This window comes from Ctenopharyngodon idella, chromosome 1 (assembly GCF_019924925.1).
Source record: "Ctenopharyngodon idella isolate HZGC_01 chromosome 1, HZGC01, whole genome shotgun sequence".
Lineage (NCBI taxonomy): Eukaryota > Metazoa > Chordata > Actinopteri > Cypriniformes > Xenocyprididae > Ctenopharyngodon > Ctenopharyngodon idella.
In genome coordinates, this window is record NC_067220.1 from 41,355,674 (window position 1) to 41,374,886 (window position 19,213).

Sequence of the window (19,213 nt, forward strand, 5' to 3'; positions counted from 1 at the left end):
AAACGACTCAAATTGGCTAAATTCTTACACATCAGTGTGTGAGTTTAGAGACAACACTCATTGTGTTAATTTTGACACATTCATTGTGTTATGATTTTAACACAGTAAATGTGTCAGGAAGGTGATCTGATGTTAACAAGCAGAATCACTAAAGGAGAAAATCACAATTTTTACAATAATAACCAACTTTTTTAATTCACCATCATGGAGATCAGGGTTTGCTTTAGTTGGGCTCTTGACCCTTGACTTTTTAGTATTAGATTTTGTTTGGACTGTTGTAACTGAGTTACAACAGCCAGACAAACAAAGAGAAAAGATGATCAGGTGGTGTTGGTTATGTTTTCACATAATCATTATTTGACCTGAATCACCAAACTCAATCAGAGCCCAATCTCTGAGTTAGATTTATATTATTGATTACAGCAGCATTGTGACTCTACAGCAAAAGATCAGCTTTATCAATATAATCCAAAGGATTTTTTAAAAGTTGTTCTGATTTAAAAAAAAAAAAAAAAAATCTCTTTCACAGGCTGATTCTTGATGTCTGTATCTCTAAATGAATCTCAACAGTGGTGAGAATAATAAAGCATGTTGCAGTGCATTCTGGGTGCCACCAATCAAAATTCATCCATGGCTCCCATCATGCATTGCTGCATGAATAAATTATGAGCTTAATTGTCTTAGTAATTTCCTTTATTCTCACTATTTTTATTTATTTTTATTTTTTTTCTGTTTTTATGTATTTTTAGCAGCTTGTTTTCTAATGTTCAGAGTTGATCTGTTTATCAGAATATGTTGCTTGTCGCCGTTGTTGAGATTCACAGGCTGATTCTTGATGTCGGTGTGTGCCTAAAATAAAGTTTTTTTTTTTTGATGATCAGAACAACTTTTGAAAAATCCTTTGGATTATATTGATAAAGCTGATCTTCTGCTGTAGAATCACAGTGCTGCTGTAATCAATAATGTAAATCTAACTCAGAGATTGGGCTCACTGATTCAGGTCTAATAATGATTATGTGAAAACATAACCAACACCACCTGATCATCTTTTCTCTTTGCTTGTCTGGCTGTTACAACAACTCAAACAAAAACTAATGTTAAAAAGTCAAGGGACAAGAGCCCAACTAAAGCAAATCCTGATCTCCATGATGGTGACTTCAAAATTGTGATTTTAACATCAGGTGCTCATCATTAATGTTCAATAGTCACACGATTTAATGAATTATCTTGATTGAACGGTCTTGGAAGGTCTGGTCTCGTCCACACCTCTGGTCTTGAATGGTCTTGGTTTTGGAGGTCTGATCTTCACCCCTGAAATTAACACAAAGATGTGTAAATGTGTAATATTAACACATTAAAGGTGTTCTTGGCTGCACAGATGGTGTTGATGCTGTGAACAAATACACAGGTTGTGTTAATTTTAAAACTATACATAATGTGTAAAACAATTGAATTCTTCCAACATATTTTTATGCAATATTTACACAAAATGTGTAAACTAGAGTGTTACACATAATGTGTCATTTTTCTACACATTTCTTCTTAGAGTGCCGTAATCTTTATAGTGATAAAATGATGGTGACTTTAAACATTATTCATGTTTTAGGTGTAATTTTTGTTGTTATATGTAGTTATAATACATTTTTTTGCTGCCGCAGGAAAAGGAAAGATTCTGACAGACAGAGTTTAAATCCTGACATTGTTTTACCTGAAAGGAAATGGAGTATTGACCACCTTGCTGATTTTAACACGTAAGTGCCAAAATATTGTTAAAGATCTGATACAATCAGTTAAACTTATATGTGAAAAGATTGTTCTCAAAATATGCATTAGTTACCATGTATTTATATGCATTGGTTTGTTCTGAGATGTTTGACTAAACATGTTTCTTCTTTTGTTAACAGAATCCCAGAATCCATAGAGAAAAAGGACCTTGCTGTAACAACAATCTCACAGAGTATAATTCATCCAGTACATATTTTTTTATAAAACATGGACAGCAAAAACTCCAGTAATAAATTAACTCTCCTGGGAGTATATGTGAGACCATACTCAAGAGTGTTAAAGTGTTAAAATAAGAGTGTTAAATAAACACTGAAAAGTGTTAAAGTTAATGAGATAATGAAGTGATTAATTGAGTGATGATTGACCATTATTGAAGATACATAATGTCAACAAGCAGAATCACCAAAGAAGAAAATCACAATTTTTAATTTTGATTTTACTTTAAACATCTTGAGTATGGTCTCACATAAGGCTTGTTTGAGATGCATCTGCGTTGTGCAGACTGATCGGTGTATGACATCAAAGTACTGCGAGAGCGTTTGGAGAGCAGACGACTCCTGAATGCTTTTGAATTGCTCTCGCGGTACTTTGATGTCATACGCCGATCAGTCTGCGCAGCGCCGATGCATCTTAACCCAGGAGAGTTAGTTTGACACTGGAGTTTTTGCTGTGTGGTAATTATTCTTATGATTTTGTCATATGTGTTTTGTTTGTTTCTTAGGTTGATGTTAGTAACAGATCATGACAGAGAATCTGAGAATGGTGGAAACAGCATCTGCCCTCTGAAAACTCCCTGATGGATCAAAGCTCCTCACTTCTTCTCAGTAGTGCACAAGACTTCATGAACCTATTTCTTATGACACATTTACAGCCCTAATCCTAAACTTGAGATGCCTTTGTAGGCAGCATTTTAAGGGTTGAGTTCCCAACATGGAGGAAACAGCATAAGTATCAGGACTTCTAAAGACAGAAACCAGGACTACAGGATTACATGATTAACATCTTTGATCATGTGCACTCAGTTCCAGGATCAGCTGTCATGTGACATAAAATGACATACTCAAGTCACAACATACACAACACAGGGTGAATTCCCTTCAAAGAGGCGAGCATCACTCTGCTCCACTCATTATGTATTTCTGTCTCATAAGTGACTGTATGGATCACCAGACATGAAGCCAGATGTCACTGACACTTTAGAAGCAGGAATGTTATTTAAAAGCAGAATTCATATTGAATAATACAGCTGTTAAGACAGATGTAGCTGTCCTGTAGCACAAACAAGAGAGCATGGTGCTTGCAGTGCCACAGTCACTGGATTGATTCCCAAGAAATACAAGAACTGACAAATGTGTAAATGTAAATAAATATATATATATATAAAAAATAAAATAAATAAATAAATAAAAAAAATAATAATAATATAGCCTCTGTGTCTTTATTTCACATTTGACATTTGGTAAAAACTAACAAACATTAAAATGTGTTTTGTTAGAGATATTTAGTTACGTTTCCAGGTAACTTGTTAAATAACTTCTAAAAAATTCTAAAATTACTTCCTTGAAGTGATCATCTCATTTACCTTTCAATAGCGGTCTCATAAAAGGGCCCTTAATGAAAGAATTTGGTCACTTTGGTTTGGAATTTTACATCCATCTCATAACATACTGTATATTCAACAAATTGTCTAATTGTTATTTTTGATGATGTAGTAAGGCCTATTCAATTTATATGTATTCTGCAAAATGGTGGAGAAAAAGTTTGCAACATTTGTTTAATGAAGATTACACAGTCCCTTTGGGAAGATTTCTTATTTGTCTCATTTAATAAAGTGTGAGTTAAGTATGTCTATACAAGATTCAAGATGATAAGATGACAATAAAGTATATGCATTGCGTCTATGCAGACCACAACTACTGTGATTGGTCAGGATGAAATCTGCGATAGCTTTAATTTTAGCTTCAGAATGAATATAATAGAGCCTGATCACTGGAAGCTTTTAATGAAAGCAGTGAGGCTGATTCAACGCAAACACTTTGAGAAGACCACAACAATATCTTAATGTTGATTAGGCTTGGGTAGAAGATACCCACATCTCTATGTAGAACTAAAGGTAGTTTAGTGCACAGTGCAAAGGCATATAGACTATAACTCATGCAGTAGCACCCTCTTCAGGTCATTCGGAGCAGAGTGCGTCAACCACCTGTGTTCACGTACATGGTCAAATGGAGTATACGCCTGCACAAATATGCTAGACTAGAGCTTGTGTAAAAACTGAAGTATTTTTTGGGCTCAGCAAGCCATTCTCACATAATGTGTTCTTGTGTTAAAAGATGCAAGACGCAGCAAAGTAAACGTGATGTTTTCAAAAGTAAAAAAAAATCAAAGATATTTATCTAGAGCATCTGTATATAGAAAAACAATTAAAAAGCAGTGCAGGAGAATGCAAAACGTGCTCTGTGTAAACTGGCCCTAAGAAAGACGTTCCCTATGGGTGTAGCTGCAGTAAGGCAGCTCACTAGATTTTTTAACAGAGCAAATACTTCCAATCACATGCTTCAAGTGCAAATAATCTGAGTATGTGATTGCTAAATCTATACTAAAAGTCAAAAGATTTGCTCCCTTTTTCCATCAGAAAACACAGATGGACACGAGATTTCACAGGCTGATGATTTGAAATAATTGTGTGTGTGTGTGTGTGTGTGTGTGTGTGTGTGTGTGTGTGTGTGTGTGTGTGTGTGTGTGTGTGTGTGTGTGTGTGTGTGTGTGTGTGTGTGTGACGTCCAGCTCCACCTCTCTGGGCTTCTAATTGGGTGGAGGGATAGAGTTGTGGGTAAGGTTAGGGTGTGGTTGGATATTGTAACTCCACCCATTAGGCCCAAATTACATTCGCTCCTCCTCACTGGACGTCTAGCGAAGGGGAAGCTAGATGTAGGCTCCACCCATTTGCTCTGCAGCCTCTCTTTATTTTTGAAATTCTGCAAGATGCTAGTGTAGCAGAAACTACATACTTCACCAGCATCACATTCATGTGGTATGGGGCTTTATTAATGTCCATACCCCTACCCTTAAAACAATGAAAAGTTGGATGCACAATCTGATAGTTAGCATTATCTGCCAAAACACCTGTTCTAATTGCACAGCCGCCATGTGAAAAAATGAAAATAAAACAAAGCAGCAAAGAGAGAGATCCAACCCGAGTCCTGATAATAACAACTATGAAGAGAAATCACAATGTCTGAGTCCTGTATCGATAACCTGACCTGCCATTGCTGAAGTACATGTGGCTGATGTATATTTCAGAAAAACCCTTGCTCACAAATATTAAATGCAACATCTTGTATGGCTGATGTCTGTTCTAAACAAGTCAGAGTCGGCTGGGTTTTGAATTTAAGATGTTGATGATATCTTCGTAATTCGAATTATCTGTTAGTTCTCTTTCAAAAGATGAAAGTGTCAAGTTTAAGGTGTCCTACTAACCATCTTTGTTTAGATGTTTTTCTTTCTTTAATATGTCACAGATAGCGTTTTAGCTAATTTTGTAATAAAATAAAAAGTGCGCTACATGGCAAAAGCTGCTGTTGTAAAATATATAAGTATTGCAGGTATGGATTATTGTATTTTAAGCTGTTATTTTACTGTTTATTTTACCATGTTAAATTTTAGATTTGTTCAAAAAGACAAAATTTCTTTAATTGTTCCGCCTTTAAATGAATTGAAATGAAACAACCCGCTATACATTCAAATGATTAGAACAAGATTATGCCTGAGAGAACTCAAAACAAACAACTTTTGTAACATTATAAATAAACCTCAGGGGAAAATAATAGGCTAACATGATACAAGCCATTTCGCAATTCATAATTTAGTTTATTCTGTTTTCCTGCAGGTGGGATGAGGTCTGAGATTGAGGTTGGTCTCGGGTTGGAGTTTGTGGTGGGACTTGAAGTGGAGCAATAAGTTGTGTTTTGTGGTGGATTTGTAGGCCTGAGTCACACACACTGAACACCAGCAGAACCAGAGTAACATCTTCACTGAGAGAGCGCTCTTCATCTCCCTCTGCTGATCTCTGCAGATAAAACACAGCAAAGTGAAAGTACGGATAAATGGGAACATGGTCTCATCAAGCATATTTGTACAATTGCAGTTCATGTAGATATAGACAGATTTATTTCTAATCCTGCCATCCGATTGAGTCAGTTCTTTGGTTTAGTACAGAGCTCAATTATTAGAAACTATCAGGTAAAACACACATTCACTCAGAGCCCAAAAATAACTAACTGAATCAGACTGTGGCCTGACTATAGCAAAATGATGGAAATAATGCATTTGTTAAACATAATATTTTTAAATCTACAATAAGTTTGAGCACAAAACCTGCAATCAAATAGCAGATATTCATCTGCTGAATCATTACATGCATGAAAAAACACTTTTTTTCTTCTTCTAAATTTAGTTTTAAAATTTTAAAAAATACTTTTTATTTTTCATCTGTTGAACATGCTATAGCCTACATGAAATAAAATAAAAATAATAGCACACTTCTCAACCAACCGCACGTCATGTGCCTCCACAGTCATGTGGTAAATCATAAGAATCCAGCAGAGTATTTGTGTGGATTCCTAAAGTAAAGCATATTTGTGTAATATTTATGTTTCACTTTCAAATCTTTTATTATATAAATTAAGCATCAAGATAAGATATAATCCACTTTATACATTTTTGTACAGTTAATTTTACAGTGTAACCTTTGATTTGTTTTATGATGTTCTGATTATTTTCAAGCAGTGATAAGATGATATTTGATATTTTGATTGTGTTGGCAGTAGGAACACGGGATAATAGATTTTATTTTCTCAGCAGTGCAGAGTGTGAATTATTCATTTTCATGTATCTTTACAAAAGCCATATTTGAGTCTAGGGCTAATCTTGTGAAAAAATAAAATATGCATTACAAATACAAGTTTAAAATGCAACACTTAGTGTTAGCTACACAACATGTAATGGGGTTCCTTGATAAACTTTCTACCAAAGGGTCCATGGCCTGAAAATATTGGTTAGGTATCCATCTTATTTTTCAGGTAAGAGCAGGTACGGCCATTTGTAAATTTAGTGTGTCTGGCTTCCGGTGTCATTCGCTTCCAGTTTTTTTTTTTTTTTTTACTGTACAAAACAGCTCATTATGCTGCTTGATATTTCAAACTGGTATTTCTTACCATATTATTTTAATGTATTTTCTTAATTATAAACACGCTGGTTTGTAGCACAAACTGTTTTACAGTTTACTGCACTTTGATATTCTTCTCATTATTTCCCAATAGCAGCTAATAACTCGGATGTCTCGCACATTTACGGAAAACACCTTACTTCCGTGTTGAAAAATAAGATGGATAAACAAAGAAAATTTGTAATATATTTAAAAGTGTAGTTGAAGTGATCTGCAGTGAGAACCACTGATCTAGAATATATACTGCATGAGAAGGTGTATATAAACTCAAAACAAGTCATCTCAAATATCCTGAAATAAACTTGTAACATCAACATTTTTCCAGAAAATCCCTCCCACGTCACTCCTGTATTAGTGACCTCTATGAAGCACCTTTGAGACCTGTTTATACCAGAGAACATAACTTTTTATGACATACAATAAAGAACAGGTCAGAAAAAGAAATTACAGGAGGAATAGTCATTCTCTTCACTCACAGGATTCATACTACAGGCGGCATTGTTGATAATGAATTATGGAGAAGATAGATTTATTCTATATTTTATTTATTTTAGCTTGTCTGCATGTCAACAGTGTAACGAGTCCTACTGGTAAGTCAAATTTATTCAGTGTTTGGATGGGAGGCTGAACTGGAACTTTGTTTACATGATGCTGTAGTTTACCAAAAAAAAAAAGTGACAATGTGCATCCAGATCATCTACCTACCTCAGTGTAAAAAAAAATTCTCTGTAAAATAACGGTAAAATACTGGCAGCAATCTACTGTAGGTGATTTCTACGGTATTAATACTGTGAGATTGCTTTACAGTGTTTTACCGTAAAAACGATATACAGTATTTTCCAGTATTTGTTTTATTTTACAGTAAAATACTGGCAGTGTCAGGATTATGTTTTGTTTAGTTGTCTTTTCTTTCCTGTGTTTGCTTCTTGTGCTTCAGTTCAGTTTAGCTTTGATTATTTCCTAGTTAGTCTCCTTAGGTACTGATTACATTTATCTGTTGGTCATTACCAGTGTAAAAGTTACCTCCCTGTTTTGTTCTGTTCCTTGTCAGTAATTGTCATTGCTTAAGTGTGGTAAATGTGTTTATTCTCCTGAGATTCCCCTGTGTTATTCTGTTAATGGATTAAAGACTAGTTGAGTGAATTCCTTACTCCTTCTTGCTGGATTTTACCAGACAACCATGACAGGCAACAGAGACGGCAACAATATAATGTAATTCTACGGTATTAATACTGTGAAATTGCTTCACTGCATTTTACCGTAAAAACAAAATACAGTATTTTTTTTTATTTTTACAGTAAAATACTGACAGCAGAGATGCAAGCAATATACTGTAATTCTACGGTATTAATACTTTGAAAATATTTTACAGCCCAGAGGAATCCAGAGGATTTCTTAAAAATTTGTTCAGATCTTTAGAGATTTAATGTCTTTTTTTATCTTCAGTCGGTTCCATCTAAGGCTGTGGCTGAAGTCAATTGTAGTTCTTGTGTTTCTCTTTTCTTCAGTGATTCAGCAGGTGTTCATCAGTAATGCTCAATCATCACTTAATTAATCGCTTAATCTTATTAACTTTAACTCTGCTTCAGTGTTACTTTAACACTAAATAGAGAGGGACCATATGAACTCTGAGCAGAGTTGATTTAATTTGGGGGATATTGCTGTTAATGGCAGTGGATGAGTGCTTATTATTAAGGAAGGAATAATGTAACAGTCATTGTTACAAAATAAACCCTGACAAGCTGATCACTTCCCCAACATGATCTCGTATCATCCTGTCATCCTACTTTGTTATTATGAGCAGTTGACTGTTCATTATCATTCTTATTACTCCAGCCACTTACTAAATAAGTAAATAAATTGATGTGAAATTTGAGTTTAAATTATGCCATTATGTGACAGGAAACAGTGTGAAGTGATTCAAGAGGCAAAATCAGTGTATGAAATCAGTTTCCAGGGGCAGCAGCCAAGTATACAGTTCAGAATGTTGTGATTGACCAATCAGAATCAAGTACTTCAGAGGAACATATCATAAACAAGAATAGACCCGGGTGACTGAAACCTTTACGTGAGTAAGAATGGTAGATCAAGATCAAGAAAAGGTCAATAACAAAGTCTATAGGTGTAACTTCTCAGAAACTATTTCCATACAATCCCTCCCACATCACTCATTATTGGCCTCTATGAAGCACCTTTGATACCTGCTTACATCACAGAATAACTGTTTATGACATACAATAAAGAACAGCTTAGAGAGAAAAATTACAGGAGGAATAGTCATTCTCTTCACTGCCAGGCTTCATAATACTGACAGTGAATTATGTAAAAGATGGATTTATTTTATATTTTATTTATTTTAGCTTGTCTTCATGTCCACAGTGTAAGTCAGGGATGGGGAACGTTGATCCTGGAGGGCCATTGTCCTGCAGAGTTTAGCTCCAACCCTGAAAAAAAAACACTCACCTGCCTGTAACTTTAGTAATCCTGAAGACCTTGATTATCTTCAGGTGTGTTTAATTAGGGTTGGAGCTAAACTCTGCAGGACAATGGCCCTCCAGGATCAACGTTTCCCACCCCTGGTGTAAGGAGAGCTAAACAGCAAAAACTCCAGTGTTAAATGAACTCTCCTGGGAGTATATGTGAGACCATACTCAAGAGTGTTAAAGTGTTAAAATAAGAGTGTTAAATGAACACTGAAGCAGTGTTAAAGTTCATGAGATAATTAAGTGATTAATTGAGTGATGATTGACCATTATTGAAGACACCTGATGATAACAAGCAGAATCACCAAAGGAGAAAATCACAATTTTAAGTCACCATCATGGAGATCAGTGTTTGCTTTAGTTGGGCTCTTGACCCTTGACTTTTTAACATTAGATTTTGTTTGGGCTGTTGTAACTGAGTTGTTAGATTCATAGGCTGGCAGTCTGTGTGTGTCTAAATGAAAGTTGTTGTTTTTTTGTTTTGTTTTTTGATCAGGACAACTTTTGAGAAATCCACCTGATCATCTTTTCTCTTTGCTTGTCTGGCTGTTATAACTCAGTTACAACAGCCCAAACAAAATCTAATATTAAAAAGTCAAGGGTCAAGAGTCCAACTAAAGCAAACCCTGATCTCCTAAAATTGTGATTTTCTCCTTTGGTGATTCTGCTTGTTATCATCAGGTATCTTCAATAATGATCAATCATCACTCAATTAATCACTTAATTATCTCATTAACTTTAACACTGCTCATTTACTGCATTGCATTTAACACTCTTATTTTAACACACTCTTGAGTATAGTCTCACATATACTCCCAGGAGAGTTAATTTATCACTGGAGTTTTTGCTGTATGGTAAGTCAAATTTATTCATAACCAGCTGAAGTATCAATTATAGGTTCAAACATTTGGATGTGAGGCCTAACTTACTGTTATTAGTTTTATCTAGTTCTATCTGTTTAGTTGTATTTATTGACTATTGTTAAAAAAAAATCATGTGTTTTACAGGACAAAGGTCTTCTAATGAAGTAAAATACTTGTCAGGATTTAATAGAAAACAACTTTATTCAGTAATATAAATGAAATGATTTAAGATTAAATGACATGAGTTAGAGTAATATTATAACATTGGAGTAATATTAATTATCCAATCAGAAATCCACTATCCATATCACCAGTATATCGGTAAAAAATAATGAATATTAAAATGCATTTTAAAATGGTATGCCCGTGTTTAAATTGTTAGTCATCTATTTTTTATGGTATTGTGTGATTCAGTATATTTTGTGCTACCAAGTTTAAGCTGTTTAAGTCCTCAAACCAGTGACTCATTTCTGTTTAAGGGACCTCACAGATAAATTGTACAACTGGAACTAATATCGAAGTAGGCAATGTCCAAGAGGGATATGAAGGTGAGATATGTTCACAATGTTCACAATATTAGATTAGTTTCTTTTCACATTTGCAAGCAAAAAAAAAAAAAAAAAAAAATTCAGGAGTAAATATTTAGATTATTTTCTTTTAATATAAACAATATGATTTGCATCGAAACAGCTCATATAAAATAACTGATGTTTGGAAAAAAACTCTCTGTGGTCATTTAAAATGCTGTTGCTTGTGAATAGTAGTAATGCAAGAACAATAGTGGCATTATCTAGTATTTATATTTTAGATATTGTGTGTTAGAATATGTATTTAAATGTGTATTTGATCTGGCCTTCAGGAGATGTAGAGATTATCACTAATATCGGACCTGATGATCATCTGGTGCTGGAGGGATATCTCTTTCCCATTGGTGTGACATTTCTGGAGCTGGTTTACTCTAATGGAGACTCAACCGCTACAGTACGAACCATCAAACCACTGGATGCTGATGTACTACAGGAGGTTTGTCCCTCACTGAACCATTTTAATCAATATTCATGATATAATTTATCAATAACTACAAACCAACAATTTCCCTTGCTGACTGACAGTTTAGTTTAGGATAAATCTGCAAACATTACCCATTCTGTAAAGAAATGAAGGGCCACTTATGACTCTTTGTGTGTTTTTTTATTCCAGTCAGGAGGGATTTTGTATTATTCACTCACTTGCCCAAACCCGTCGGTAAGTTTAAAATATAACATTATCAAATCATTCAATATGACAAAGTATTATAGAAATAAAGATTCAGCACATAAACCTTCCATATAAAGTCTTCATTCTCCATTTCAGCTGAAAAACATCAGGACATTAACAGTTCAGGATGTCAATGACAATCCTCCGATCTTCGAGAGTAAATCATACAACACCACAGTGTCAGAGGTGTGTGTAATGTCATCTTTATACAGCAGTAGTGTGTTTGGTCACTCAGACACTCACATCTCTTTGTAAACCGTGTCTTTTGCTCCAGGCGACGGCTGTGGAGTCCGATGTGATCAGGGTGACGGCTAAAGATGCAGATGTTTCTACAGAAAACAGCAGAATTACATATTCTATACTGGTAAATCAAGAACGATTCTCATATACTTCTTATAATACTAACACAGGCACTAGATGTAAGTAATTCAATTGTAAGTTAAATTTCAAATATGGCTGTCAATCAATTAAAATATTTAAATATGCACAATTTCAGTTTTTTTTTTTTTTATAGTTACAGTTTGATGCATGCAGATCCTTCTGAAGGAAAGAGAACTAAATGATATATAATTATTCAGTAAGCTCAGCTTGTGTCCATGAATTTCATTTTAATTAATCACTTCCCCTCTATTAACAGCCTCCAGCACCGGATGAATTTGAAATGAGAGGTGACGGTAACATCCGGTTGAAACAACGTCTGAACTACAACAATGTTCAACAGTACACCTTCACTGTGCAAGCTAAAGTAAAGACAAACTCTCTGACATCCTACCAGTCCCACATCCAATTTAGTTTGATCACTAAACATCAAACTTGCTTTAGTAGTTTATTCTTTAAGAGAATAGTTTACACAAAAGTGAAATTTTGTGCAACACAAGAGATGTTTAGCAGAATGTCCAAGCTACTTTTAACATAAAATTAATGTGGATAGGGACCAGGAACAAATTACAAAATTTTCATTTTTGGATGAACTATAATTTGAAGGTAAATAGTAATAAAACTCTGTTTCTTTGCAGGATGTAGGAGAATTCAGTGACACCACAACAGTTACAATAACAGTTGAAGATTTTGACAATCTAAACCCTTATTTTGATCACAGTCTCTACAAGGCATCCATTGAGGAAAACCAGGTAAATGACGTCATGATCAATACTTTAAACTCATGTCTGATCAAACAAATCAAATCCTCCATGTCTTTTCTGTTCATGTACAGGTAGGACAGTTTTCAGACATCACTCCTGAGGCCATAAAAGCTCAAGATGGCGACACGGGCATCAACGAGCCTGTAGTTTACAGCATAACAGCAGGTGCTGATAACAGAAGATTTACAACACACTTACATGACATACTGTACATCTGATCTAAATAACCTCCTCCACCTGTTCCCAAATAAAGTTTCTCTGTAGATGTGCGAGAGCTAGAGGTGAAACACTGACTTTAAATCTGAAAAAATAGAAAATTCCACCAAACAATAGTCAAGCACAGTAATTGTAATAAAACAAGTACTTTACACTGCTGATACACTTCTATTTGAATAAATAATTGCACTCATATTCTGAATTAAGTTTCTGATAATAACAAAGCATGTATCCACATTTCTGTTCCAGTTTCTCCAAATGATTATCAGAACAACTTTGAAATCGATGAAAACAGTGGAGTCATCTCTGTGACAACGGCACTAGACAGAGAGGAAATAGACCAGATAACTGTTTACATACAGGTATCAGACGTTTATTATAACATTCATGAATCTGAAGAGGATTCAGTACTGTGTTTGTTTATATTTTCTATTCGTGATTTCCTTATAAACAGGCAACTCAGCAGGATGATGCCAGTAAGATGGCTAACACTGTTGTGTTCGTCACCACTGAGGATGAGAATGACAACCCTCCGAAATTTGACCAGGATGAGTACACCGTATCTATTCTGGAAAATTCATTACAAGATCAGTTGGTTCTTCAGACTAGAGTCAGCGATCTAGACCTGGTACTGTTCCTCAAAACATCACTGTCATGAGAAAAAATAAATAAATAAATACATAAGAAAAGTTACTAAATAAAAACTTACTAAGTGATGATTTCTCTAGGGAGGATGAGGTGAGAGAAGATAAGCAGACTTTAAATTGTTATTCGTTATTTAACTTCAACATTTCGAAATGTAACTTATAGTATTCAAGCAAAATCCACCAAAGTCTGTCTGTGTAGTAACTGCCGAAAAAAAATAAATGCCTTAAAAAATAAACTTAAAGCGCCTAGCAGTTGCAAAAGTGTTCTAGTTTGTTGCAATGTCATTTCCAAGCACTGGGTGACTCATCACTCTTGCAGCTGCACGGTAACCACATGGCTACCTCTAGCAACAACTTAAAACTTAGTAACATCTTAGCTACCCTAGCAACAAATCAGTAGAATTCCCTACTAACTACTCAGAACAGTTTAGCAACAGCTTAGTCATGCAAATATACAAGGCATATGTAATATACAAATCTCTCTTCTAACTGCTCAAATATGTAAACTACACAAGACCTAAACGACCTTCAAATTAACCATGTAAACTTCCATGTAAGAATTTATCAAGCCAACATTCAAAGAATGGTTTGATGTACTTACCTTTTCTAGTTTTCTTTCCGATCAGGGAGGGTTCTCTAAAGGTCATTTTATCATGGATAGTGATACCTTCATTATCGACAGTCAAGGAGTCCTATCACTCCGGAGCAACGCCACCTTGGATAGAGAAACTCTAGACAATTACAATATACAGGTACAAAGCAATCACATTCATTTCTTAAATCCAACTATTCACAAAATGTTCAGGATGACTATTCATTCTGAATGGGATGTTTGTATTGTCTTTCTCAGGTAATAGCTGTAGACCAGCCTGTCAATGGTTTAAGCTCCACAGCTCAGGTCAACATCACTGTTCTGGACGTCAACGACAACAACCCACAATTCCTTCCTTTCCCAGAGACCAATGAGATTCAGGAAGGTGCGTACACACCCTCATCACCTGGAGAGGCTGTGCGAAATCTTAGCCACAGATGCTGACATTGGAGACAATGGACGTGTCACCATCACTACTTCCTCACACAGTGAAATATTCAGATTCAGAGAGGTGAGGACCTTGACCTATAAACATGACAATATATTGTCAGATGTTCAGATCTTATTTAAATAAAAAAACAAAAAAAATTTCTTCTGCTCTTTAGGATGGGACTCTACTAGCTATCAGTGAGCTGGATCGAGAGACACAGGATATGTATGATGTGGTCATTGTTGCTGTGGATCATGGGATGCTACAGGGAAACGTAATTTCCTCCTTTTTTTTTTTTTTTTTTTTTTTTTTTTTTTACAATTTCCATGATGTGACTGTGTACTTCAATAAAGTTTTCAGTTTTTTTTTTTATGGACCACAAGTGCATATTACAAATGTAGGAAAAATCGCAAGAACTCGAAATGCAATCTCCAATCTGATCATCAGGCTTGACGCAATATACGGAAGTCAGAGTGTAAATATCTGCCTTGGAATCAAAACAGCTCCATGGAATCAAATCTTGTTTTGCCAGCTAATGGTCTACAGTAGGAAAATAAAGGGCCAAAACACAGGCAAAACACTTAGGGTAAACTTAGGGTCTTTTATTCTCAACTGTGACCAAAGGGACACATCATTAAAAGTAGCTCTTTTGGGGTTGAAGGTGTTAGGTTACAAAACAGGCAAAAATGTTTAGAAGTAAAAATAAAATAAGAATCGGTTTCCACTCTCCAATTTATAAATGTACAAAATAAAGAAATAAGAAATAAAATAAATAACACAAGAAAATAAAACATTCAAAGTGGCATTTATAGACAACAAAAAGACAGAAGGACAACAGTAGTGGCCTTTACACCCCCCTGAATTTGAAACGTACACAGTTGCACATGTAAAGCCTCATTCATCATTCAAACTATTAGACTTGAATTTAAAACACAAATAATTCAACACAAATCCAAGTTACACAAGTTGCAAAATACTTGGATAAAATGTACAAGATACATATTTATACTTCAATAATAATAAAAAAAACAAAAACATTAATCGCCCTGGATTAACGACCACATTCCAGATCTCACAGAGGGCCGACTCAGTGCTATATCTCCCCTCTGTTTTTACCAAGAAAAGCATTACTGAACTATTACACGACATACAGTTTTTTTTCTCACTGTTTGCACAATATAATTTTCATAGCATATATTATGAAATAGGCAAATACAACACTTACACTCTATGATTCATCAATGAACTTGAGACACGTGAGCTCGCAATCAATCCTCATCAATCATTTGGATTAGTATGCACCCCAGCTGTTGAACTCTTGTGTCCTTCGTGGCTCAGGACAAATACATTTAACTGGGTACTAGTTTCACTTTTCCTTATAGGGATGGGTATAGGCTTCAGCACTGGCACTTCGACAGGCAAGTCAATATCTTTTGACTCTGACCCAACAGACTCTGGCTCTGCTCCCAGAACCTCATTAGAAGCCTCATCACTCTCAAATCCTGGAGAAATAGCCTCATCACTTTCCTCCCTCTGATCTCCAGTTTTATTTTCAGATTCAACAACGGGTGGTTCTTGTCTTTCCAGGGTAGCATTAAGGACTGGTGATTTCCTTGGACTTTGGACCTCTTCTATCAACACACACTCTACATCCAGTGACGGCACCTACTTTTCCAACATTGAGTTCGTTTTTTCCTTAACAGGTGGATTTCGAATCCTTGGTGCTGGCTGGACTCTTATTCACACAAGGCCTGAGGTTGGATCTGTGCACCCTTTTAATCTGTCCTCCTTCTATTGGCCCTATGTCAACCCCTGGAACTCTACCACTTTATGGTGGATGACCATGCATCTTGGATTTTGTTCCTCCCTGGGGTTTGATAACGGAGGTACACATGCTGTCCAACCTCCACTGCTGGACAATACACCTTCTCTTCTTGCTGTGCCACTGTCAGCCACTTTTACTCTCAGCATACTCTTTTGCCCGTAGATTTGCATCCCGGAGTCTTTCCTTGTGTGCGTTCTGCCAGTCTTGTCCCTGGTAAGCATCTGGTTCTTGACCCTGCAAGAATGCAGCAAACAGCAAATGGTATGGTGAATAGCCCGTGGAGGAATGTGGCGTCACATTGTAAGCATAGACAAGCTCTGCTAGGTGCTCTGGCTCATTTTTCGAAATGTCTATCCTAATCAGAATGCAGGCATTGGGGCACTCCATATTTCAAAAACTATTCCTTTAGCAGGATCTTTGCTGTCGTCTCCGCCTTTTGGTCACGGGTTACAAATACATGACTAAATTTGGTGAATACGTCTGTCACCACAAGGACATTCTCACGCCCATCCGTAGCTGGCTCTAGCATAATAAAATCCACTGCAATTAACTTCAAATGGTCATGAAGCTAAGAACAGTGTCCAGGGTGCTTGGACTTTAGGACTGTGGCACCTTCGCCAACTTCTGACAACTTTTCACCCAATTTTCAACATCCTTGTACATACCCTCCCAGAAACACCTCTGTTTTAACAAGCTAAGAGTTTGTTCTATACCCTCGTGCCCTAGTTGATCATGGACACTTTTCAGAACCTGCTCAGTCAAGCATGCAGCTAACAGCATCTGGTGGCATTCTCCAGTGTGAACATCTTCAAAATACATGATACAGGAGTCCTTCTTTCGCTTTGATTTTCATCCACTGTTTCAATAGGGACAGCACTGACTTGGACAACGCTACCCTCTCTTGGTGAGTTGGCTTTTTCTTCCTGCTCCAGAACTTCCTAAACACACTGAGAGTTGGATCGGTCTCCTGTAACTGACAGAGTTCGGAGTTAACCTTCAAGCTCCACCTCATCCAATTATGGCCTCCTAGAGAGGGCATCTGCCACCGTATTACATCGCCCGGGATGGTACTTCACGTCGAAATTGAAAACAGCAAGCTGAGCTGCCCATCTTTGCTCAGTCGCCCCTAACTTGGCAGTTGTATGGTGGAAAAGGGGGTTATTGTCAGTGAACTTTGACCCCAACAAGTAACTCTATAAATACTATAAATTCAATTGTTTTGTTCCACCCCACGCAACCTTCTACTCACATCGCCATTCACAACATTACTTCCTTCCTGATATGCAGGGTGCGGGTGCGTTTCAAAGCCCAAAGGGCATACAGTGATATTCATATAGCCCGATCGGGTGATAAACGCAGTCTTGTGGTGGTCTTTCTCATGTACGGACACTTGGTGATTACCACTGGCAAGGTCTATCATCAAAAAAAATCTCTGCTCCCCCCAATGCGTCCAGGCTCTTGTCTATGCATGGCAATGGGAAAGCGTCATGTTTGGTCTGTAATTTCCTATAAGTCTGAGACTCCCATCAGCCTTACGCACCAGCACAATCGGGGAGGCATAGGAACTGGAACTCTCATGTATAACACCTTTTCTTAGCAACTAGGAAATGTGCTCCTTAACTTCCTTGAACTGGTTTGGAGGTATGCATCGGTAGGGTTGAGAGACTGTCGTATTATCTACCAAAGGTATCTCATGTTTCACCTTGTCCGTGTAACCTAGGGGCTGCAAACACATCGGCATATTTCTTAAAAAGTACACTTAGTTCTGCCTGTTGCTCTGGTGTGCCTCCTTTCTGCAGTCCATCTAGCAGGTGTACCATGTCACTGAGCGTGTTTACATGCACACCAGTAAGCTGATAACTCATAAATATCAGCTTATTGAAATAACCAGATTTCCCCGTTTACATGCAAACCAGTAAACTGACAACGCAAGTAAACCGCGTTTACATTACTTTATTAATAAATCAGCTTATTTCCCTGTAGTTACATCAAAAATAATCATTTGCGTATCTGACTCCGAATATTCCATATGTTATGTCAGTTGTGATGTTAAAGCTTGCAACATGTTCTGTTGCAATCTGTTCCAACCGGTTTATGCTTAAGCCGTTTATGACCATACTCCAAAAAAAGAAAATGAGTTACCGCGTTTACATGACCATGTTCGTTGTCTGCTTATTAAGCATAATTGGCTTAAGAACGTGCATGTAAATGTCAATACTCATTCCTTCCTGGTTAGCAGACATGCAGTGAAACCTCACTTCACGGGGGTTATTTTCCATGCATTGACAATGGGCAAGAACACCCACCCGAGTCTTAGAAGGTAACCAAACACTCTCTGATAAAAAATTCACCACCTGGACAGGAAACACTTTATTATGAGGTAGCACTAAGGTTGGGACAGGGACCAACCCTCCAGGCAAAGGCTGGAGGTAAAGGTTACATTTGAGAGACTTTTTAGGGTTTTGTTTGAGGCACAAAGTAGCACATAATCTAGATGACATAGAACCGGGGGAGCCAACTCTGTCCGTGGAGAGCTACCTTCCACAAGAGTTGAGCTCCAACACAATAAATCCAAATCAAACTCTCCTGAACCAGCTATCCAGGGTTTTCAGGATTACTTAAAAATTACAGGCAGGTGTGTTGGAGCAGGGTTGGAGCTGAAAGCTGAAAGGTTGCTCTCCAGGATCAGGGTTGGCTAACCCTTCTCTAAAGCAGGGGTGTCCAAAACTGCTCATGGAGAGCCAAT

At 36.6% G+C, this 19,213-nt stretch overlaps 2 protein-coding genes across 8 annotated transcripts in view; both read left to right on the forward strand.

Moving 5' to 3' along the window:
* LOC127513576 (protocadherin-23-like) overlaps nt 1-2,656 on the forward strand; it is a 24,474-nt gene extending 21,818 nt beyond the window's left edge. Inside the window, exons 23-25 of the mRNA XM_051895482.1 lie at nt 1,659-1,751; nt 1,905-1,957; nt 2,507-2,656. Of these exons, the coding sequence (XP_051751442.1) occupies nt 1,659-1,751; nt 1,905-1,957; nt 2,507-2,511 (151 nt within the window). The 3' untranslated portion in view covers nt 2,512-2,656. The remainder of the gene's footprint in view (nt 1-1,658; nt 1,752-1,904; nt 1,958-2,506) is intronic.
* A 4,786-nt stretch (nt 2,657-7,442) lies between these two features.
* Nucleotides 7,443-19,213, forward strand: part of LOC127513524 (protocadherin Fat 4-like) — a 97,902-nt gene continuing 86,131 nt past the window's right edge. For 4 of the 7 annotated variants that reach the window (XM_051895449.1, XM_051895432.1, XM_051895440.1 and 1 more), the window contains exons 1-5: nt 7,446-7,602; nt 10,838-10,906; nt 11,218-11,381; nt 11,559-11,603; nt 11,712-11,801. In XM_051895449.1, the coding sequence (XP_051751409.1) occupies nt 7,527-7,602; nt 10,838-10,906; nt 11,218-11,381; nt 11,559-11,603; nt 11,712-11,801 (444 nt within the window). In that variant the 5' untranslated portion in view covers nt 7,446-7,526. Of the gene's footprint in view, nt 7,603-10,837; nt 10,907-11,217; nt 11,382-11,558; nt 11,604-11,711; nt 11,802-11,889; nt 11,980-12,252; nt 12,361-12,631; nt 12,746-12,828; nt 12,923-19,213 lie in introns of all 7 variants that reach the window. The other 3 variants (XM_051895379.1, XM_051895390.1, XM_051895396.1) reach the window with 3 other exon arrangements.